General features: G+C 35.0%; 1 protein-coding gene across 1 annotated transcript in view; it reads left to right on the top strand.

Annotated features, from left to right (window-relative positions):
* Positions 1-18,411, top strand: part of LOC119633136 (lethal(2) giant larvae protein) — a 29,499-nt gene extending 11,088 nt beyond the window's left edge. The window contains exons 3-11 of the mRNA XM_038026440.1: positions 13,101-13,879; positions 13,946-14,506; positions 14,572-15,077; positions 15,143-15,267; positions 15,327-15,432; positions 15,500-16,139; positions 16,198-16,682; positions 17,753-17,861; positions 17,926-18,411. Coding sequence (XP_037882368.1) covers positions 13,101-13,879; positions 13,946-14,506; positions 14,572-15,077; positions 15,143-15,267; positions 15,327-15,432; positions 15,500-16,139; positions 16,198-16,682; positions 17,753-17,861; positions 17,926-18,058 — 3,444 coding nt within the window. The 3' untranslated portion in view covers positions 18,059-18,411. The remainder of the gene's footprint in view (positions 1-13,100; positions 13,880-13,945; positions 14,507-14,571; positions 15,078-15,142; positions 15,268-15,326; positions 15,433-15,499; positions 16,140-16,197; positions 16,683-17,752; positions 17,862-17,925) is intronic.
* Positions 18,412-24,193: the final 5,782 nt, after the last annotated feature.

The following is a 24,193-nucleotide window of genomic DNA, read 5'->3' as shown; positions in this document are numbered from 1 at the left end:
GTTTTACATGGATATGCAACACATTATTCAATAAGTTTGTAGGTTTACATACAGATATAGGAGGATTATGGATGTGCGTATACGATTTGTAGATAGCACCAACCTTTAAGCGACCATCATACAGGTTTTCCGAGTTTTTTTTACAAAGTAAAAGCAGTTTCATTAAAATGACAGGAATTTGTAAAGTAATGGATGGAACGTCATTAAATCTTGATGACATATATAAAGTAAAGGACGGAATGTTATGAGACTTTGCCACGTTTCATTTGTAGTTTCAAACTATCCAAAAACCTAAATGATTGCTAATAAGTGGCGACATCTGTATCTGTATGTTGTACTACGAACTTATTAAGCGATATATTATATATAAATATAAATATTGTTTTATTTCTTTGTATTAGTCTCTCAAGTGGGCAGAAAAGAGGCGTTTCACTTAACCAACACAGAATCTTACGTCGATGAACATTATGTTGAGAGAAAATAAATATTCGCACCTACCGGGGAATCTTGTTAAAAAGGTTGTTAATGTAACGATGCCAATGGCTTTTAAGCCAAAGTCAGAAAAGGTGCAGCACATATGCCACGCGACTGTATGTTAACATTTTAATTAACCCAAAAAATCGAAAGCAATGGAAATTTACCACCACTTTGTTCATGTTTGTTAATGCCCTTATTGTCCCCATTGTATGTGCAATAAAAAAGAACTTAATGCGATCTTTGGTCTTAAACCAATAGGTGTGGCTCCAGTTAATTGTCTTTTATGATATTGACCACATGTCTAATTAATTAATGAGATTATTCGAATTTCAAATAATAAATTTATTAAATTCTTGCATGCGATATAAATATAGCGAAAGTGTTAGTCATCCGTGGATACACCCTTCGGCTCTTATTTTAAGCTTATTGATATACGTAAGAAAGTATCGCAAAACTAATTCGATTAGAAATGTTTTCTTCGTTTTTGTGGCTTTCTCTTGCATTTATATGTCGATGTCGATGACGATGACGATAATCACACCCAACACAGCACTACACATAGTTTAAAATAGCTTTCGCAATTCCTAGAAAATGTTCAACTTTAGTTATTTTATTGCATATAAAATTCTTTACGATAGATATTTTTAGAAATTTACAAAGTTACATTCGTTTCGTATATGCATCAGTCAATACACAACCTAACAGTAGACAGTTAAAAGAAGTAATATTCAAAGAAGATATCCTCAATTGGTTTCAAATATCAATGTGCTCCTGGGCGAATTGAATGAATGAAAGGAATTTATTGCAGATAGGATGAAAAAATGGGCCGTAGATTATGTTGTTTAGTTGTGCGTCGGTACATTGCGCTGTCAATGTGACGAACGTCCTAAAAAGGACAAGGCAGTTGATGTAAAACAGGCATTAATTTGTGATTTTGCGCCATGGCTGGCTAGGAACTGATTGCTAGGAACCTGAATTTAGAACCTGAATGTAGGCAAGAGGGGTCAGCGGATTGTTCAATTTAGTTAGCTCTGATAGTGGAAAGAGGGCTTACTCGATAAGGAGTTGCGTTGCAACTGGAAGGCAGATTGCATTGATCTCAGCAGAAGAGCGGGGAAGCGTTCATAAGGTTTCTACTTATTGCGCTCCACATTCGAGATGAGCGGTTTTTTCTCATTCCGTAGGATTAAGCTTCCCCGCCAGAAATTTACATTAAATATCTAGAAACAGACATACGTCCAAACATTCATTATACTCGCCGCTATACGCGCCCAAAATTCATTGAATCGGAACCACATTTCCCAAGCAGTGTACTTCATGAATGCCTTGCAAAACTTGGCCGCTAATCTTTCCATAAAAATGAAGAAACTCGATGGGAGGTATCTTCTAGGTTTCATATCCCAAAGTTCAACAGAAATCATCGTTAGTGGACCTAGCAACAACGCATATTAAAATCCAAGGCTACCTCCACAAAGCTTAATTATCTCCTTAGACGCATGTTTCGGTTTTTTTTGGTCAAACCAGTAAAGAATTGATCTTCGACCGGCGAACGGAAGTCTTCCATTCCTTCGTAACTTTTCTATAGCGATCGTCGGATTTGTGCGAATCTTTTCCGATATTCATGTAATGCTTGGACGCAAAATTGCTTTAGAAGCAAAGGCAATTTCTCTAGCATTTTTGCTCAAGCGCAACCATCTCTAATAACCGCAATGACTACATAATTTCTCAAAAAATTTTCGTAGTCGGACCGCTGGTGGAAGTAATCACATTTCTGTGAACTTAAAAAACCATTACTTTCTATAATAAGGATTATGCCGAATTTTTTGGGTAGAGACGACCTCCGAATAAATACCAACAGTGTGGATATACGTACTTGAGCAGGTGTCTCCATGGAAAATTTGCAGATTTTTCCTTCTCATTTACGTTGACTCTTGTGGACGGACGAAAATCGAGCACATTTTCTTATTTTGTATATCTTTGGAATATCTTTCATAAAAGAATTGTAGAGGTGCCTACATATTATTATTATATTAGCATAGTTATAAATTTTAAGCTATTGAAACTTGGCTGTTCGTTTGTCTATTGTGAGATTTCAATAAAAAATATAATTTTTGTTTTTATTCTCAATTAAAAGCATATGCATAAAAGATGACTGACTGACTGACTCATCCATTGCTATGTGATTTTTATAAATTTCCATACTTTTGTGTTTACTATTTACCCAGAAATATTTAGTTTTATCGCTATGTCTATATCTCTGCAGGTACATACTACACTCCTTTGTTAAAAAGGGGACCGGGTTCTACTATCTAATTAATTTCTTTGCTTTCGTTTCTCTTAGCCAATGTAGTTTGTAAAATTAAATGTATTTGAAAATTAATTTAAAGACAATTTGACTAATGATGACTAAGCGTCTTATTGAAAAGACTGCGAAATGGTTTTTGAAAAATTATATGCACGCAATAGCTTATGAGATCATACTTGGTCTTCAAACAACATAAGCCTAGATTAGATGAATTTATTCCCATTTGCTCTTTCTCTCTACCATAATTTATTATTTTACAGTTATTCTTAGTTATTTATCGTTCAATGTAAAATTCTTGCGGAAACAGAAATATTTAATACTTCCGTTTTGTGTACAAAACTCGTTTTCATTTATTTAATTTTTTTTTTTCTTTTTTTTTCTCTCAAAAGCGTGAAAATGTAATATTTTAGGGTCGGTAGTTATTTGTGATTTATTTTCACATTTTCACATTTTGTTTTTTCCTTTTTGTTTGAAGTGTCTCCAAAAAGAAAAAAAAAAAGGAAAAAATTCAAAGTTAATTATTATTAATACTCCCCAGTATAGCAATGAAAGAAGTGAAGGAAATGTAATTAAATTTTCATATTCTTTGTTATTTATGTTGTGTTATCAAATTTACTGAATAGTTGAAAAAAAAAAAATAATACTTTTGACCTGGTTTCCATTTTACTCATCGTACCGTTCATTTTCAAAACTATTAAATTTAATAGTTTTTTTTTTTTTTTTTATTAATATCACATTATTATTGAAAGATTTTTGGGTTTCAAGTTGCGGGTTTTTCTATTTAAATAATAAACTAAAACCTGACATAAATTTTTATTTGAACACAAATATCTTTAACGCTTTTAGTACTTCACCTGTGTGTTTTGTAAGCATTTTATGCTGTCTTATCTTGTTTTAAACATAGTTTTCTAATGCAAATGCATAGAGGTTTCTAGAAACACGGGTCAAGGAGATGATATTCAGTCGCATTTGTAGAGTGATACTAAGAGAAGTGAACATTTCGTATAGGGCACGCTCACAGATGATTCATTCTGCTGCGTCTTGTCACAATTATATGCCGAAGAGATCACGACATGAATTCGAAACATGAGGCATGACTTCTCCCATATCTAATTACAAGACCTCTTTCTTTCCAAATACCACTTTCTAGCTACGTCATTACGATAGGAGTAGCTACAGAAATCGCTATAGGAAAGTAGAAACACAAATAAATAAGCAAAAATGGTGCCTTTCTAATGAAACCCTAGACACGTAGCTTTCGCAAATTTGGCACTGCAGGGCACCGCTCCTAATGACCAGCGGAATACGTAATTTGAGAAACTGGGAAGAGCTAAATGCATAAAACAAAAAGTGTCCGTGAGAACAGCTTCTCTCGTTATATTCCATTTCAAGTGAATATATCGAACGCGGAAAAAAAGATTTTTGTTGGTATGAATGTCTCTTGAATTCTGAGAAGATGATTTATTTAAAGGGATTTTATTAATAACCTGAACTTTGGTTAAAGGGTTGCTTAAATCTAAATTTCATGTGCATCGCATTGATGATGAGAAACTTCCAGATATAATAACACATCAATGCATAGTTCACAAAAAATGACACACAATTCTAATAAGAAATCCATTTTGAAAGTTTGCCGAACTTAATCAAAACCTCCCGAAAATTGCGACGGATAGACGGACAAACATGCTTGAATTGATTTAGCAATTCATTCTAATCTGCGTCTATCGTTGCCGGTATAAGCTTAATAATCCTATACCACAAGTGACGAAAGCTTTAAATATCAAATGAAATCAACAAAGATTGATTGATTTTAGTGAAATTATGCTGAAATCATTGGAGTTACTTTCTTTGTGTCAAATTGATAGGCGACAGTAGATTCCAATATGTTTGCTTGTTTGCAGCCTGCCCAGCAATGGAAAAATGGAAATGATTGCCTAAAAGCGTTAGAGACGGAACATACGTGTAGGGAGTACTGGAAGGATAAGTCGCTGAATTCATAAATGATCCATAATTTTATTATAACTCTTCAAATGTAAACAAAAACAACAAGTTTGTGAATTTATCCTTTTATAAATTTAAAAACAAACGCCAGTGATTTCCTTTGAAATAATTTAACAAAATCGCTAATCTCGCCATCAGTATAAGCATCTGTTTGCAGTCATAATCATCAGCATCGTAATTATAGGGAGAGTAATGCTACATATATTTCGTAGCATATTATGATACGTTGCAAATGGAATGAAATGGAAATTTGTAGATATATATATATATATATATACACTTGGCTCATTCAATTGTCTCTTATCTCATCATTATTTAAAAATACCTGCAATACTCCGCGCACTGATCCGCTTACACTCAGTGAAAACTAAGATAAGATAATGAAAGAGCATTGTTTTTACTTTTATTAAAAAAAAATTTGTTGAGATTCTCTACCACGCGATAAAGACATACAAAATATGTCAATCGGTTTGTAGCAGGCATAAATAAAAAAGTGTAAGTTTATCCCTATTAATATGGGAATCTGGCATAAAAATATTTATATGCCTTAAGAGACTCATATCTCATTACGTGTTCACAGTCATTGTCGTTTACTAGGGCATAATGAAGGGTGTCTAACATTCAGACGAAGTTAAACACTTTTTTAATAGAACTCATTTTTTTTTTGCTTGTATAGATAAAATTGATGTGCACTCTATGCGTCCTCAAACACCTGTTTTCAGCAACGACTCGATAGATTTTTAGTTTACTTTATTTAACAAACTTGATAACAACTGCACTGTCATAGTAAAGAGTTCTTTATTCCGCGTTCTCCTCACCCAACTTTCATTTCAATAGCTTGACATTTTCGATGCTTTTGTACTCGAATATATCGTATCAGTAAATCTTATGTGCACGCAAAGAGTAAGCTAAACAATTTTTAATTATCAATAAAGTGCCTGCAGAAATGCCTTGTGACGTGAAAACGAGGCTTGTGCACGGCTGGTTTCTCTTATTCTATTCATGCCGTCCACTTATTGGGATCCAATTGTTGTCATACGAATTTGCAATGGCGCAAGAAGGGAGAATGAGTGTCCCAAAAGCCCTGAATAGTGATCAACCCATGAGTATCCGATTAAACATAGGTCGCGGATAACATGACTTCCCCTCAGGTCTATTTAGCAATTCTGCTTTCCTACGCTTGAAATTGTTTACGGCTCCAAGCAATGAAGGTACGTGACGTCCACCACTTATCGGAATGGTTGTAGTGATTGTAAATATTCGACCTGTGTTCACCTGTATTGTCGGGACCTTAGGCGAATATTGCTAAAGGCTCTTTGACAACTAATTTCATACCCTGCACTTATGGAGCATGAAAAGTTTTCTTACCCTAGCTTTTAAGGTTAAGGTTCACTCTATTTAAATATAGTTGTCCTTCTACACATATCGTTGGCGGTGTATCGACTTTGTTAAGGGCATACAAAATGACGCCATTTTTATCCATCAGCATAATCTAGCCCTGTAGGCTTATTCCAATTTCGAGCTGTATATGAAGATGGTGGGAATGAGCTTTTGGATCGCAGCTTTGGAGAAATATCTTCATGGGATCGAAGCTTACCAACGATAACATGGAACCATTTTCGGCGATCGCAGCCATTTTGATACCGGTCATCCTTCATTGGAAGTTCTTGCACTCAGGTTGGTATTGAAAATGGGCCAAACCTAAGACTCCTCCGTTAGTCACATCGCCTATAAATTTGCAAGAGAATGTGGAAGCGGCTTAAACAGTTCTTAGGACACGCCCAAAATGCCTACACACCTATGCGAGAATAATTTTTTTTTTGAAAATAGAAAAAATCAGCCGCACCCACTCCATATTGTGAAAGATAAAAATTTAGTTTTTTCTTCGTTTGTCTTTTTTAGGATAACGGTGATGGGAATACAAGATTCGGTGACGACCGAATATAATTTTCTTTCTTGTTTGACGTTACATTTTTATTTTTAACCAATCAAATGCTAAATGTAGGCTTTCTATGTTTAACGACTGCGACTATTCCGCCAAACACTGAGATCGGAATGATAGAAATAGGTATACCAAAGTCATCAGCATCTCGAAAACTAGATCAGATGAAAAAATATTAATTACAGATATTTAAAAAGGTCTTTTGCTACAAATAGAATAAAATTCACTAAAAAATTTTGGAGGATTTCATGCCGTTTTACAATTATCTCTACGAGGATCGAAATTTAAACGGGACTAAAGTGTCATACTCGGTACACGGAGTGTACTCTTTGTTCTTATGTTTTCTAGTAGAATTAAGCTTTTAAGAGGACAAAGACTTAAATTCATTGCTATACTCGGACATTGCAACGCGTTTTTTGATGTCACCAATAAGTAATTTATTGTTTTTATTTTAAGGCATATTAAGATATCTTATCATTTGTTTTATGAGAATGATAACAGGATACAATAAATTATTTACAACTTTTTGAAGTACTTTTTTTATGCGTAGGGTCAAGGCAACGCCATGTAAGAAAATGCATGTCCCGGTTACTTCTGCTAGTTTTCGCATTTGCTACAGCGAAGTTGGTCGATCCCTTTCTATCCATGACGCAATGTTAGCGATTCACGTTTTGGTTGCCTTGATGAATCGCACAGTTTTCGGCGATTGGGGTCTATTACTCATGGCCTAATCGTCGTCGATCACGAAATGCCTGCTTTGTTAATGAATACTTCTCAGCGATCTCATAACAAATCAAAATTTTCGATCTCAACTCTAGTTAGCGATCGCATCTAAAGTCGTCAGTTAAATTTTAAGATTTAAGAAGAAAGCTTTGATAGTTGAAAGAAGAAGTTCTATCAAATTCTGCTATCAGGTCTGCCACTCAAAGAACCAAGTGCAGGATCGCATTAAATTAACTCGGCCTAGCGTAGAGAGCAGAAAATCGCAATACGTTTATTGAGACGTGCGATATTTTTATTTTAATTCAAAGCCCAAACTCGTAATCGAAGGTTTCCTCTCGAAATTGTCAGAAATTTGCGTGGAACTAACACAGAAATCCGCATAAAAGGAGAGCTATCTGTGACTGTAACTGGAAAGTGTCAGTGTTAGGTTCTTTCTGTTCTTATTATTGTTGTTGTTGTTATTATTATTATTATTATTTTTATTTGAATGCAACAAGCGTTACTAATCAAAATTCTGAACATGCAGATGAGTTTAATGTTGCAATTGTGCGGTGCGGTATTACTTACCAATATTGTTGTTAAAATCTACTACTTGTGGTTGGTGAATGGCTTTGTTGATGGTATTCTGTTTTGTTGATGATTATGATGACGATAATGACTATCATGCTGAAGAAGACAATGCCACTTTAGTAGCATAAAATATATCTCGCGTTTTTTTTTTTTTTTTCTTTTCTTTTTTTTTTTTTTTTCTTTTTTTTTTGTTATGCTTTTCTTGTTGCTTCCCCTCATAACTCAGGCTTTACTCTTGTCACGTAAAAAACAAAAGAGAAAAGCAATATAAACAGTCATTACTGTGCTTTACGTACCTTACCGTAGTGTGCATAAACATTATTGCATGATGATGTTATTGTCTCTCATCATCTATGCATGTATGTTTTTCTGCATTCGCAGGGCACTAAACATAGGCTTTTGTTGTTTTTTTTTTGGTTTCTTTTTGTCATTTTTGTTCACAAAGCTAGATTCGGTCACGGTTTAAATCATCTTGTCGCTGTCCTCTTTCCTACGAGTTGCATGCATAAAAGTTGCAATAAAAGTCTGCAATTCGCAATAAGGCCAGCAGATTAAAAAAAAAAAAAAAAAAAAATTAAAAATAATAAAGGCTCGACCCGAATTCGTTTATACGTATTAACTATTTTGTGGCTTTTGCTACCATTTTTGCTAACGGGAGCGATTCAAAAATACGGACTTACAATATATATAAAAATTAAATTCATCTAAAGTGTTGTGGCGCAATCAACGTAAGACGACCTCCATTGTGGTAAAATAACGCGGGAAAAGTAACTTTACACTTCAATAAACCCGTTCTGTCTAGAGTTGATAACAAGTCTGACATACAGACGCGACTATTTTAGGTTTTTGGTGGCTGACGAAAAACGAACCACGGTGCATTTGATAGAGCAGCGCTGACGAAACCAGACGTTGTCGAACCAATGACAATTTCTTGCTCTCTGCCTGCAGGTCCTAATTTTCAAGCATTCCTCAATATCTGCTGGCGGAACAGAATGTTGCCAGAGCGAGCAAGAGGTCATTTATATCATATCATATCACATCAAGGCAGCAGAAGAGATTCCTAATTACTAGGCTCCAAATATCATTAGAGAATTTTGTTTTTTTTTTTTTTTTTTTTTTAAGGTGAGCGAGATAATATAATTAATTAAACATTAACCATTAATTAAAGGAGTGCCTTGAAAAGTGAATTGGGTTGAGATAGAGAGAGGGAGAGGGGGAGGGACCCCAATACCGATGCAGTTCCCTTGCCTTGCTCCTATATGCCCTTATATTGAAGAACTCGATAATAAGAGAATATCTGGTGGATGTTACAAATGCTGCAATATAATTAATATGTCTGTTAAGGTGTCTATGAATTATTTAAGCGAACTCGTACACCTAACATCACCATGATGAGTAGCTTATGAATATATATATATATATATATATATATACATGATGCTCTACATATGCAATAGTTGTACGAATCATACACTACATGCATTTATTGTTCGTTGTAAAATCTAAATGTTACGGCCATAATTCGTTTGATTTGAAATTCATAAGTTTTGTTATGTTATGTTATTCCCGCGAAGCAACGAAGCATTGCACGCATTCTTTTCAACATAGCATTTGTTTATTTTTATCCTCATCACGCTGTGGAAACATATGTTTGTTTAAATGTTACTCATCCTAAAATCAAAACCTAATGTGGAATTTGAACAACATTCCAATATCAAAAAAAATATATATACCAAATCGGTATTTACGGCCACATTTGCTTCTTCTGCTTCTTCTACTTTCACGTTCAATTTCAAATTTTATTGGGCGATTGATGTGCAATTTCTTGAGAGAGAGGGTCATGTTAACAATAAAAATCGACTTTTGCTTCTTTATTTGCACATGTGTTCTTACAATTGTTTGTGTATATTTTGACTCATTATACGGTGGTTACAAACGATTAATTTCTTATTTTTATTACAAGCACTGCTAAGAATCATTAATGTAAGGCTGATAAATATGTAAAGGAGAAGTACATTTACCAAAAAAAAAAAAAACAAAAAGGAAAATTTAAAAATGTTGTATATTTATAAACCGCCGATTAGTTCAATGGGTAGTGATTAGATGAGCGTACAAGAAGGAAAAGAATCAAATTTATAGCCACATTGGCGCGCTGTGACTGGTCACTCTAGTCATAAATGAAAGCGAAGTGTCTTCTTATCATTCCGCGTTCTTGTAATCCCGCGCTACATTTGGTGCCTTCGTCTTTTGTTAAAAAAGCTAATGAAAGCGCTGTTTCTAAGCTATGCAAACTAGGAAGAAAGGAAAATGGCTTTTGACCTGCGACGTCACTGTGACTCTGGGCTTAGAATAGCGCTGCTAAAGTTATTTCAGTTGTAATGCAAACATTAACGAGCATCGCTTCGTTAATAATGCACTGAGTGAGAAGCCTTAAGAGAATGTGTACATTCAGTTCCATGTTTACGCGATGTTTCTTTTTGTACGATATCGTTCAATTTGACAGATCGACACAATTAGTGGGCTTGGATCGGTATAACAAAAGGCGGGTCTCTTCTAGGCCCGTCTGGGTGTTACAGGTGCAGGGTATAATAAAAGCAAACAGCCGGCTTTTTAATCTACAGATATATTATGCGAATGTTCTAAGCATTTATCGTTCTCTTCAATAATGTATTTTATTACTTACTCTGCATGTTTGTCAAAATAATTTTGGGTCCCATTTGCAATTAGCAAACAAGTCGAATCACTGCACGTATGAAGTCAACTGCAATAACCTAAGCAAACTATATACTAATCAGAAGTAAATAATTTAACTTCTAGTTAAGAACGCCTGTTAAAAAAAACGTACTTGTTAATACACTTCCAGTCTGGAATAAGGTAATGAAAACGGCCCTTGGTGCAAAACGTGAATTGGTTTTGTACATTTTATAAATAAGGAATGACAGTATAGCACATTAATGGGAGCTGTGTTTAAATATTGTATACACTTGAGCACTTACCGGTTGAATCATACATTTTCTAAGAATTTTTATAGAGTTGTTGAGTGAACGAGCTAAACCATCACATTGCGGTTTGCGACAAGTTAATCTCACCGAGCGAACCTTGTATGCTCGCAAAGATCTTTATAGTACAATGCTACTATATATATATAGAGTAACATTGGGTTGGCCTATTAGTAAAGTTGAAATATTTTGCTTATTTTTAATAGGTAGGTGTACTTACAGATAAAAGTGCTTTAGCACTTTCAATTTTAAATTTTGTAAATGCAATCTAAAATATTCATACTTTGTATCTTAATTTTTACAAGCATTCTAGCAGTAAAGGCGTTACTATGCGTAGGCATTACATCTTACTTGTGCCTGAGATAAGAAAAAAACTTTAGACGTTTTGCGTTTTTGACATAGTCAGCAGTTGCATAGCAGCGAAGAGGTGTGAACCGAGTCAATAGTTTGTGTCAATCATTGATATCTACTTTTTTAGAATCATCACAAACGATTAGAGAGCGAGAGATGAGAGGGAAAAGAAGATTAAAAAGTCTCATTATTTTGAATCGATCAGAGATATTTAGTTTACATACGGTTACGTAAAGGCTTGACCTAATCTTATTTCCTAAACATTACGAAGATAGCTAAGAGCATTGGGATCCATCAAGATTTTGGCGGTACACTTCAATTCCAAGTATGATCTTTTTTCATATAAGTGTGTTAACTGTTCAACTTAAACCGAACTTTATCTCCTTCCTGTTCTTCTTACTTGTATAATCAAAAAAACAAAAACACAAAAAAAAAAAAAAATAAAAAAAATAAAATAAGAAAACAAATCTCAAATTACGAGGGTATTTAATATACTTACATGCAAGAATTAACTCTCTTTCATCAACCACATAACCTTATTCTTATACCAAATTGGGTCGAATATCAAAGTTAAAGGCAAAACAAAAATATAACAATAACAATAACAACAAAAACAACAACAATGCACTGTTTCATTTTATACGTAGCCACGGAGAAGTTCATTTATTTTTTCTTACACATATCGTTAACTTGTTGTGTTGTTGTATTATTTTGTAACTGGTTTGTTGATTTTAACATAATGTGGTGCTTTTGCATTACCTTCTTTCACATTTATTCTCTCTTCACTGTAATCGCTGGCATATGTACTCAGGGAAATGGTCGGTCATACATCTCATACAGGTTATTATACCTGTGTGGGATAACGTATTTATGTTTTATTTTAAAGACTTTTCTTCCCCAAGTTCAAATCTCATCGTTGTTGTTTAATGTGTTAGTTAAGGAAAAGAAAGAACTATAAATGAATAGAGAAAATAAAACCGCAAAAGATGTTAGCAGTTAGTAGCAGTTGCTGATATAGGTTTGTTTTTTTGGGTAAAATCATGACTTTTTAGTGAACTCTAGGCCATTTCAGTGTTGCGTTTTTAACAATGTAAATCAATTAAGTGCAAGATGCTTTTCTATACGGAAGGTTTTCAACAAAGTTTACGTACAATTGACGATCAAAAAGTTCAAAAGGTATTTACTTTTTTTCTTTTTTTTACAAATTCAACAACAATACTGCGCATGATATGCAGCATAATAACGACGAATGCGCTTAAAAGAGTAAATGTGTGCTTACGGATATGTATGTATATATGCGGACAATATTTGTGAGAAAAACTTTTACGCTTTCAATTGCGATCAAATTGTCATTGGACAGGAACTTTCCTCTTGAGTTGAATGTTCAAATCTTCGATTATTTCCGCTCTTGTTCTTTTTTTCACATTTCCTTTTTAAGGAATTTTATCTGCAATCAACAGGCCGCTAATAAGCCCTTTTGTTACAGGCATTTCAGCGTTTAATTAGTTTAATTAGTTTTATTCGAGCATTATAGCGCTGCATCAAACGAAGATATGCAAAACTCGTCTTAGTTCGAGTGGCAGATGAGATTTTTCTAGTTTGGATTGATCACCATTGATCACCGTGTGATGTATTACTCTATAACATATGTATTTACTTAGATGTTTCATTCATAAGTATATTTTTCCCATTAGTTCTTATCCGTTGTACGTCTTTCTTTACTTTTTTACAGACTGCTCAGCATGGTTTTCCGCATAAACCGTCGGCATTGGCCTTTGATCCCATATCCAAATTAATGGCCATCGGCACGCAAACGGGTGCTTTAAAGGTATTTGGTCAACCAGGTGTTGAGTTTTATGGTCAGCATACATTGCAAAATAATATGGGAGCCGAGTTAAATGTACAACTCATAGAATGGGTTTACGGTACGGGACGTTTACTTTCATTAACGGCTGCTAATCAGCTAATACTCTGGGAGCCAGCTGGTACCACACTCTTAGCCGTCAAATCTTTGGCCTTCGACAACGAACTGAAAAAAGTCTCGTCGCTCTGTTGTTCGCTAAGTACCGATTTTGTTTGGATTGGCACAGAGGCGGGCAATGTGTATCAATTCGATTTAAAAAAATTCTCAGTAACTGAGACAGTTATCTATCATGATAAAGTTATGGAACAGGTGCCTCCCACTTATAAATTGAATCCCGGTGCTATTGAAGCTATTCGTCAAATACCTCACGATCGTAATAAACTCTTAATAGCGTACAATCGCGGTTTGTGCGTTTTATGGGATCTCGAAAATGCGATGGTTATGAGAGCTTATATTGCTCCCGGGCATGGGCAAAGCGTGGGTCTGCATGTCAATGCAGCTGGGACTAAATTTACTTGGTACCATGCTGACGGCTCTTTCGCCACCTGGAATGTTACTAACGGAGATCCACCGAAGGATGTCAACAACGTTCCGTACGGCCCTGATCCATGTAAAAGTATTAATCGTCTTTACAAGGCTAAGAGGGGGTAAGCATTTATTTTATTCCCACAAATCTCCTCTGAAATTTCTCCCTCTGTTTTTTCCTTACATAGAGGCATGGAAATGTCGATATTTTCAGGTGGTATGCCTCGTTCAGCGTATGGTGATCGTAACTGCGTGTCGGTACATACTAGTGACGGTCATAGAATTTGCTTAGACTTTACCTCTAAAGTTATAGACTTTTTTATAACGTATAAATCAGCTGAAAGTGATCTAGCTGATGTTTTGGTAGTGCTACTGGAGGAGGAGTTTTGTGCTTTCGATCTCACTAATACCAAAGTATCACCCATTAAAGCTCCTTATTTGCATTCAGTTCACGCTTCAGCAGTTACTTGCAATTATTTGGCTTCACAAGTAACGCAGGAAGTTTATGACAAAATTATAAAAGCAGGAGAGGAGCAAGACCAACGTTACAGTTCCGTAGAATGGCCCATAAATGGCGGTTTACTGAATGAGGCATTGGATCAAGAAGAGATTAAGAGTAATGATCAAAATCAGCAACAGGACTATGAAATTCTTTTAACTGGCCATGAAGATGGTTCGGTTAAATTTTGGGATTGCACCGGTATAGTTTTGAAACCGATTTACAATTTTAGAACATCTTTGTTGTTCGGGTAAGTTCGCTTAAAATTTCTTCAATTACAAACTCAGCCTATGTCGCTTGCTCTTCTTTATAAAGACATGACAATGATGTCATGATGGAAAATATAGAAACCACTGATCCTTCTGAGCCGCCGTTTCGGAAAGCCGGTCTTTTTGATCCTTACTCTGATGATCCTCGTTTAGCTGTTAAAAAGCTAGCTTTATGTCCAAGGACGGGTCACTTAATTGTAGGCGGTAGTGCTGGTCAAATGGTTGTCGCTGACTTTGTTACCGATGAGGTTAAGAAAGCTCCACTGAGGGTAAACTCTATGAATTTGGTAAGCGATCGTGATGGGTTCGTTTGGAAAGGCCATGATCAATTGAATGTTCGCGACACACTTTTGGAAGCGGATGCTGAACCAATAGGGGATGAAGGTGTTCACATAATGGGCGTTTTGCAAGTATTGCCCCCAGCCAGCATTACCTGTTTGGCTTTAGAGGCTAACTGGGGTTTAGTTGCTGGTGGCACCGCTCATGGTTTGGTGCTGTTCGATTTTAAAAATTTCCTACCTGTTTATCATCGCTGCACTTTAAATCCTAATGGTTTGTAATGATAAGCAATAAAACTGTGGCTGGTTAAGAATTGAGAGATTTTGCATGTTTTGTAGATCTTACGGGCTCCGGAGAACAGTTATCGCGTCGCAAATCGTTTAAGAAATCACTACGTGAATCCTTCCGTAAACTGCGCAAAGGCCGATCAACCCGCCACAATCCACACCAAATGACTACACTGGTAAGTTGATCTTCACTTAAACACACAGAAGTAAAGCATTCTTATATTAAAAATTATAGTTGGAAAGCCGTCCTGTGGAACGACAGGTCGAGGCGCGCTCTACAGATGATTGCATGGGTTCTATGGTGCGTTGTTTAACATTTGCCAAAACTTATATAACAAACGGTAAGCTTGTTCTAGCTCTGTCATTAAGAGGCTGAATTAAGAAAATTTTTTAAATTTTGGAGCACAGTAAACGCAACATCACCCACCTTGTGGTCCGGTACTAACGCCAGCACAGTTTCCGTGTTTTTATTGCATTTGCCACTTTCGCAGGCGTCCAGTGGAGATAAAGCAGATGTTGCCAACACGCCACGGCGTATTACTGCACAACTGGCTAAAGAAATTCAACTGAAACATCGTGCACCTGTTGTGGGTATAGCAGTTTTCGATAATACCGGCTGTTCGGTAGATCAGATTACATCAGGCAATGGAGTGGCGCCACATCGCGTGTTAATAGCCTCCGAGGAACAATTCAAGATTTTCTCGTTGCCGCAATTGAAACCTCTGAATAAGTATAAGTTGACCGCCAACGAAGGTGCTCGAGTACGGCGCATACATTTTGCTTCATTTATGTGTCGTGTTGCTCCAGAAATAATACAAGGTGCTATGTCGGGCGGGAGTGGTGGAAGCCCAACAAAATCAACGCGTTCCCAGGAACACCATGATGCCGCTAATACCAGCGTAGAATCTACAACTGGGGCGGGACAAGGAGAACTTTATCGTGAAATGGCTTTGATATGTTTAACAAATCTCGGAGATATTATGGTTTTGTCCATTCCGGAATTGAGAAGGCAACTTAACGCAGCTGCTGTTAGACGGGAAGATATTAAGTAAGTTAGAAGCGAAAAAAATAAGTAAAAAATTAATGTCTCGCACACACATTTTTAGCGGCATATCTTCTCTATGCTTTACCAATTCTGGTGAAGCTCTTTACATGATGTCATCCTCTGAATTGCAACGCATCTCTTTGGCGACTGCTAAAGTAATTACACCTATGGGTAGTGTAAATGTGCAAGATTTAAACATCGCTGAAGAGCTTAATGACCACGGTAAGGCCATTGATCAAGAATCGCTTCACGGGAATGAAACCAAAGGATACCATGATAACATTCGTACAACTGCCAAGCTGTCAGCTCATGCTCCAAATCGCATTTCAACCACCAAAACTACTACTCAAGCAGCTAAACTGCTTGAAGTCAATGTAGATAATCCCGGGCTCACCAACGGTATCGACAATGGTGAAAATAGTTCACCGAATCGAGCCAATGACACGATTACTAGTTCGGTAGGAGATATAACTGTCGATTCGGTACGTGATCATTTAAATGCCACTACCACTACCTTGTGTTCGACCACCACCGAAGAGACAGTCGGTAAGTGTAGGGTTTTCGTGTTTTAGCAGAAAATAAGCTACAAAAAATTTTGATAATAAATTGTTGTCTATAACTAATATACTTATATTATAGAATGTAATTTCGTGTGAATGGCTGAAAATATTTTTACGCATTTACTTTTATTTAATTTTTTAAAGCTACTTTAATTTAGCAACCTTTTTACAATTCTTTTACTAACATTGACTGGACGAACACGAAAAAAAAAAAACAAATGAACGAATGACCTGAAAACTTTTATTTTTGCTTTTGTTTCGTTCTTTACTTTTACACTTGCTGTTGTAATTTGCTTGCAGGCGGCGATTGGACACTGATTTAGTTTAGCTTTTATAATTTTTTTTGTAATTATGCATGTTACACTTTTAAGGTAATTTTGGGTTTATTGAACATGAATACGTTATGTCAAAAAAATATCGGGATTGATATCACAGTCGCTTTCTCTTTATTTTTATTGGCAAACACCAATACATTAGTAAAATTATTGTCCCGTTCTAAAACCAGAAGTAAATTAATATCGAGTAAAGAATTCGTCCCAAGCGGGAAGAAGAGGCGTCACTTGATTAAAAGCTTGTCGTTGGTATAATAAACAACACGTTGACATAATTGAAAGAAATACGTTTTTCCAAATTCCTAAGGGGCAAATGGCTTCAGATATCAAGCATGGCATGCCTTGTAATTTGTTGTGATCCGAAAAAATTTCTTCTTACCTCTTCTACAGATATTTTTAGCTGACTAGCGTAATTGACCATAGATATGTATCGAATGTGATTACACTTCTTTGCATTCCCAAAATGAAAACTATTTTTTATTGAAAATTTTAATTGATTAACCAAAAGAGCTTTCGTTCAGGCCATGGCATTTGTCCATTGCGTCAAATAAAGCCTAACTTGAAAGATGTCATATAAATTCCATGAAAAGTTGTTTTTACTTTTTTGATATTCGCCGGTAGTTTTTTGACAAAATGTAATATGTTTTAAATAATTGGAATTTCGTCACAAAGCCAAACTATAAATGCATTTAAAATGATATTTTTCTTTTTAATATTTAACTAGGACGTCTCTCGGTATTGAGTACGCAAACAAATCAAACCTTGACCAGTGTTAATATGAAGGACGTTACCGATGTAAATATATCGAATTTAATGGATTTGGCACCACTGAGGTAAGATAAGATCTATTCCAATCTTCCATAGAAAAAAGTGTTCACATTCATTTATTATTTGCAGCAATACCACCGAAACTAATACAAGTTCGGTTGTGATTAAATCAGTTATCACTAGTATTTCACATGAAAAAACTAATGGTGAAACTGAAGTAGTCACCACCAAGACCACCACACATGAAGAAAGTCAATTTTAATAGAGGTTTTCCTATATCATTTAAAGCAACAACATTTTTCGATTTTTCTTTTTGTTTTCAATCTACACTTCTAAGGCATACACTAAACCCATTTCTTAAATGATTTGCATATTCGTAAGTAAGTTTTGTAAACTTGTCGAATCGGTTTGCATGTTTTCCATTTTATTAAATTTTATGTACGTAAATATGTGACTGTCGCTTGCGTCATACTTTTAAACCGCATTTGTTGCAGTTTATTATCATCTTTATTAGTATTACCAATTGACTCATGTATTGATGAAATGATTTTAATGATACCATTTCCTTGGTATTACTCTAATTAGCAATTATTATTAAAAAAAAAAAAAAAAAAACAATGTATTCTTTTAAACGATTTTTATACGTATTATATTTAATAATATTTTTTATATTTTATGAAAAACTAATATACAAAACGAAAAAAAAGCATTTACAAAACTAAGACGTAGCCAGAGAAACCGTCTATATCGATGAAAAAGAGTCGGGGAAAAGAAAGTACAATTCGCCTTACACTCGAGTTTAAACTTAAATGAATTATTATTTTTTTTTTTTAAATTTTAATATGGTTATTTGTGCTTTTCCGGGGGATTTGCTTTAAATACCCTCTATATATATGTTGTACACTTCCATCGTTCAGCAAATAATAATAATGCTTTGCGATCATTTTACGGAAACAATAGCCTAAACAGATGGGAAGAGTGGATGTATCTGTTTTTCTTTTTAAATATCACAATTTTTTTTTGATAAAAATAAAACTATCTGTGGAATATTATTTTTTAATAAAAAGTTTTTTTTTTTTTTTTTATGTATTATAATACACAAGAAAAGGCATATCCAAACATTTTCTATGTATATTCTATTTTATATATGTATACAAAATAAAAAAACAAAAAAAAAAAAAACGAAAAAAAATAAACTTTTAATGAAATTTTGTGGCTTTTTACACATTACATCATCTGTCTTACATTTTTACTGCAATTGGCATTGGGGCGTAAGTGTACTAAAGTAACAGTGGCAATATATGCCATTCAGAGTTGTAAAGACGACACATCCAAAATCGTCTAGAGCTGCCGGAAGTCAATAATTTTATAAGTTTTTCACGTGACACGGATTAGATAAACTTTCTATGTTTATTAATTGTATCAAATATGTTCTTTTGCAATAATATTTTGCTTTACTTCCCCTTTGAATGAGTTTCTACACCCGTTGTCGGTACAAATCAACTCAGAAACTGGAACAAATTTATCTCACTTTAACAGAATCGGGCAGAAATTTATCGAAATTTTCATTCGAAGCGTTGCAATTTGTTGAAAGCAACTCTCAACCTATGATAGTTTTTTTTATAAACCATGTAAAGGAAAAAAAACATTTAACTGGTTTTACTGAGGAATTAAAGCCGTTTTACAAGTGCACAATGAAGTTCAACAAAAGTGAAAAATTGCTAAATAGAACGAAATACATTATGACAAAGGAATGGGCACTACTTTGATACATCGCATATCCAAGTGTGTAAAGTTTGCACCGTTGCACCCGAACTATTTGTTTAGTATGGGTATTCAGCTACCCGACAGAAGTTTTAATAAAAAGTTGGAACACATTAAACATAAGAATTTTACACAAAAGTAATTTATTTATATGTTTCGTTTTTGTTTACATACTACAAACATAATATTTAATATAATTTTCCTTAGTGTGATATATGAGGCAGCACTCTTCAAGGTGTATCCTACGTTTCTCAGGACATGTGTCACAGTAATACATCGTTTCACGTTTTCCGCTTTTCTTTTTCGTTCGATCAGAGCAACACTCTACACACTTTTTTTTCTCCTTTTTGCATCACATGTAGCTTAGAAGAATCTTCACTTTCGCTTTCTATTCTAATTTTTTTCTTCTTTTACCATAAACTTCATCACACCCTTCACTGCTATTGTCTTGATTACTTTCTTCTTTATGTTCATTTAGAATGTTATCGATCGATCTAAACACCATCTCCAACTCATCTTCACTGCTACAAATTTCGTTCATTGATTCCATTCTTATGACCTTAAGTCATAAAAAAGTAATTTTAATTACCAATGCTTTCGCTTAACAGAATATCAAAAAGCCTTTGTTTCGATTTTGTTTCTCAGTGTTTTCACTTAACAGCATATCAAAAAATTGTGCTACAATTTTGCCAGAAATGCTATAGTGTTCAGACTTAATGATCTAGTGTCCACCATTTGATATATACCGGACTAATCTCACACCAAGTAAAAAAAATTTACAACGCGTGCACAATTTAATGAATAATATTATCAAAAATAGTCGCGGTGCGTCTTGGGCACGACTGGGTTGCAAAGGGTTAACAGACCAGGAGTTATTAATTGCATGCAAGAGGATAGTTAAGCTTCTTCTAGACAGTGCTCCGACCATATTACACTTAACTCCTTCGCAATTTGCACCAGTAGCCCTCTTTCTGCAATATAAGGCGCCTGGTGTTGTATTATGCTTTCCCTGAAAATCGAATTCAGTGTTTTCGTGACCACATGTTACATAGGGTACATTAAGTTTCATGTGTGAACACAGAATGAATTTCGCTATACTGGTCTTTGAATTTAGGCCGGCCTTGTTGTGCGTTCAGTCTACGTATCGTAATTCTCGATGTGTTTCAAAGAAATTTGCTGCTAAACTGATACGGTTTAATCTCAAATGGAACTCTGTGAGAAATGAATTTGATTTTCACGTTCATTTGTCGTGTAAAGCACTACATATGGAAAGACATTGACCCATCAAATAGTGGTGAATTAAACATTCCCGCAAAAAGCCAGCCTTTCAATAAGGATAATTCCTAAGATTATTAATATGAGGCGAATTGGCTCAGGACATTTGGTTAGTTCATAAATAGAGTTATTATTTTAAATTTGGAGTACACGGATCCGTTCTTTTGAATCTTTTCCTACAGGAAGAGCCAACCTTTATATGTTATTTCATAACATATGACATAAATAATTGAAGTCTAATTAATTCTTTACTTAAAAAATCGAATTGGCCCAATTTTCGACATGCACATTAAATTAATATTCTGTGCTTTATAGAAATTAAGTCTTCACGTGGCATTACATGATTCTAATTGGGAGAAGGATAAGTGGATCTTTTTTGTAATTTCTTATTAATATCATAACAGCACTAATAATGCGTACATTAAGAGATTCTGGTGTTCCGAGAAGCCTCTGTATTGTATAAAATTATGTAAATAAACTTTTTTCTTATGGCAATTTCGGTCTGCACAATAATTTTGTTCTTTCCAAGTCTTGAAATGTCCCTTTGTCGCATAACTTCTACGTTTTCTTCTCCTAGCGTTGTTCCTCGTCGCCAAATGATAACAAAAAAACTAAAAAATCATGCGTAAATGAGCTGCAAATTTGGGAAAATAAAAGACAGAACCCAAGAGTAATTTATTAAAAAAAAAAAAAAAATTATTTTTCAAGTCGAAAGTCTTATTCAAGAGTGCTATAATCAGTTCAATTTGGATGCTTTTGTTGCAGAACCATTGGCCACAGTTTTCGCTATGAATAACAGTTACTGGGAGCTAGATTGGGAGAATGTGGAGCAACTCTACAAGAGTAACCGAATAGGCAAGAATCAGCAACTGTCAAGTCAAGTGCGCGGTTAAGTTTGCTTTGGTCGCTGCTTAGTCAGTAAAGACATGACACGTATCGATCGGGAACACATTCCCTGGACTGCGGCTACTTGTCTATTCTTCTCTTTCTTCACCTCTTTCTGGCCATCACCGAGTTGCGCGAATAGGGGACAACCTCTGAGAGATTGGTCATATTAAAAAAATACAAAAAATTCCAATAAATCCATTATTGCTATTGGCGTGTGAAACGGTATTTTTATTCCCTTAAAACTCGACACTATATTTATTTACGCACATTTATAAAACTGAATATCTTCGCAATGCATAACTCAACCTATTTTCTTCCATAATTCAAAAGAAGTAGCTAAGCTTCAACTATACGTCGGATCAAGTTTTATACCAAAAACATATTTACTACTAACCGTTTTGCAGATTATCTGAATTGTACGGGTTTTCTTTATTTCAATTATTTTGCTTTCCTGTATAAAATGCAACCGCAAAGCAATTGAAAGGCACTTACTGTAATCGCTGTCTTTAAATTTTTGTAACCGCTTTATGATATTGCCATGTTTGACGTCTTTATTGAATCGCATTGCCGACATACAGATACCCACGTTATAGAAAAAAGAAAACATTTAATACTTTTTTTATCGCACAGTCTAGCCTTTCAAGTCGTCATAGTTGACATACTTGAGCCAGTCGCCCAGATTTCTATAAACTGTCTGCCCAATGACAGTCAATCTGGACTACATGAAAGAAAAAAGGCCTGAGTATGAGATAAAAGATTAATAGATGTAAGATGAAAGAAAAGTGATCATTGATGCATAAAGTCCAACGAAGTTGCTTGAGTCTACGAATAGTCTTTCTATTCAATAATAAATTGAAGAACAAGACGCATTAGCGTCAACTAAACTTTTCTTTCATAAGCAAGAGCTCATCATTTAAAGGTGTAATAATAAAGACTTGGTGGCGCAGCATAGCAAAATAACATACTCTTAGCTTGACATACAGATGCCGCTACGATTGAAGGAATCCTACGATGTTTAGTTAATAGCCCCTTCAAAACGAATGCATTAAAACTTCCCGAGATTTCAATAGTTAGTCTACAAGTTACGGTTGCTTTAGTGAGGCTGCTTTCGCATTTTTGAATACATTGGAAAAATCTAATTTTCTTTTGCTGATAAAGCATAGCCTTTTAATAGCAAAAAAACATCGTTCGCAATCATCAAGATGTAATGTTGACTTTCTCGTCTGTTCAAAAAATTAATTTGTGTGTTGTTAATTCATTTTAAAGAAAGTCGTGGTACTGAGTAGAGCGGTTGCCCGGCAGATGTTCCAGAACACCTGAAAAAAAATGCATAAAATTATTTTGGAAGGTCGAAAAGTATATACAAAGTTGTGCGCGAGATAGGCAACACCTTAAGGATATCAGAAGGCAGTGTGAAGGCGCGTTTGCCCATTTTTGATCAAATGACTACGAGCGCTGTTCAGGCGAAATAAAAAGGAGTACGAACTTATTGAGTAATGCCTGACTATTTTAATAAAAACCCTATGAGGGAGACATTTGCTAATCGCTCGCGAATTCAGACAGTTGGATTTATTATGAACGCAGTAATGGGAGTAATGGGACAGATATAAAATAAAGTCATCAAGTGTGCGTAGCTTCAAAGGCTTCTATGAAGACATGAAGGAGAATGGAAATGAGCAAAAAGTAAGACCGATATTGAAGTTAAATTGCGCCGTTATATAGAGTATCAGAAGTAGTTTTTTCTATATTGGTAGCACTGTGACAGACCGCTGATCTGTGTCAAATTTCATATTATATATGTCATTAGTGTTTCAACTGCATTTGGTTTTGTACAACGTGCGATTTTGTTGAGCAGAAAAGCTTATGTTTGCGTTAACTTCGGGAGATGAGAATTGGATCTATGCATATGACCCGGACACAACCGACCGATCGAGCGAATATCGTGCGAAGAGTGAGCCAAAGTCGCTCGATAATTAAGGTAATATTAATAGTTTTCTTCGATTATCGTAGTGATATGCTATACTATGAGTTCCTTCCTCCGGGCCAAACTATTAACAGGGAATTTTATATGAGTTTGCGAATTACTTTCAGAAACATGAAAAGAAGAAAAAAAAAGATTAGTCTTACTTTTTGGACATGGTAGCAAAATGATAGTTCACCGTTGCCTAATTTTAGGTGTTACAAATATTTGACAAATTTAACGGAGTAATGGGTAGCGGTAAAAAGAAGCAAGTAGTGAAGCGATAATATTCTATATGCACACTTTTGGAGATTCCGATATTCGTATAATATTGTGTGGAAATGCCTTCTTTTCCATTTCAATTGTTTAGATATTCATTTTTAATTATCCCTTGGTCTTTGTCGTTGCTGGGGCGGTTATTAAAAACTGTTGCAAAATTCAAACTTAACAGAGAGTTTTAAAGTGCGAACAGGTGGTAACACATTTTCAGTAAAGTATCTCGAAATTTTG

The sequence above is a fragment of the Glossina fuscipes genome, unplaced genomic scaffold, assembly GCF_014805625.2.
Source record: "Glossina fuscipes isolate IAEA_lab_2018 unplaced genomic scaffold, Yale_Gfus_2 2, whole genome shotgun sequence".
Taxonomy (NCBI): Eukaryota; Metazoa; Arthropoda; class Insecta; order Diptera; family Glossinidae; genus Glossina; species Glossina fuscipes.
The sequence above is the reverse complement of the archived record's forward strand: the minus strand, read 5'-3'. Positions and strand labels throughout refer to the sequence as shown.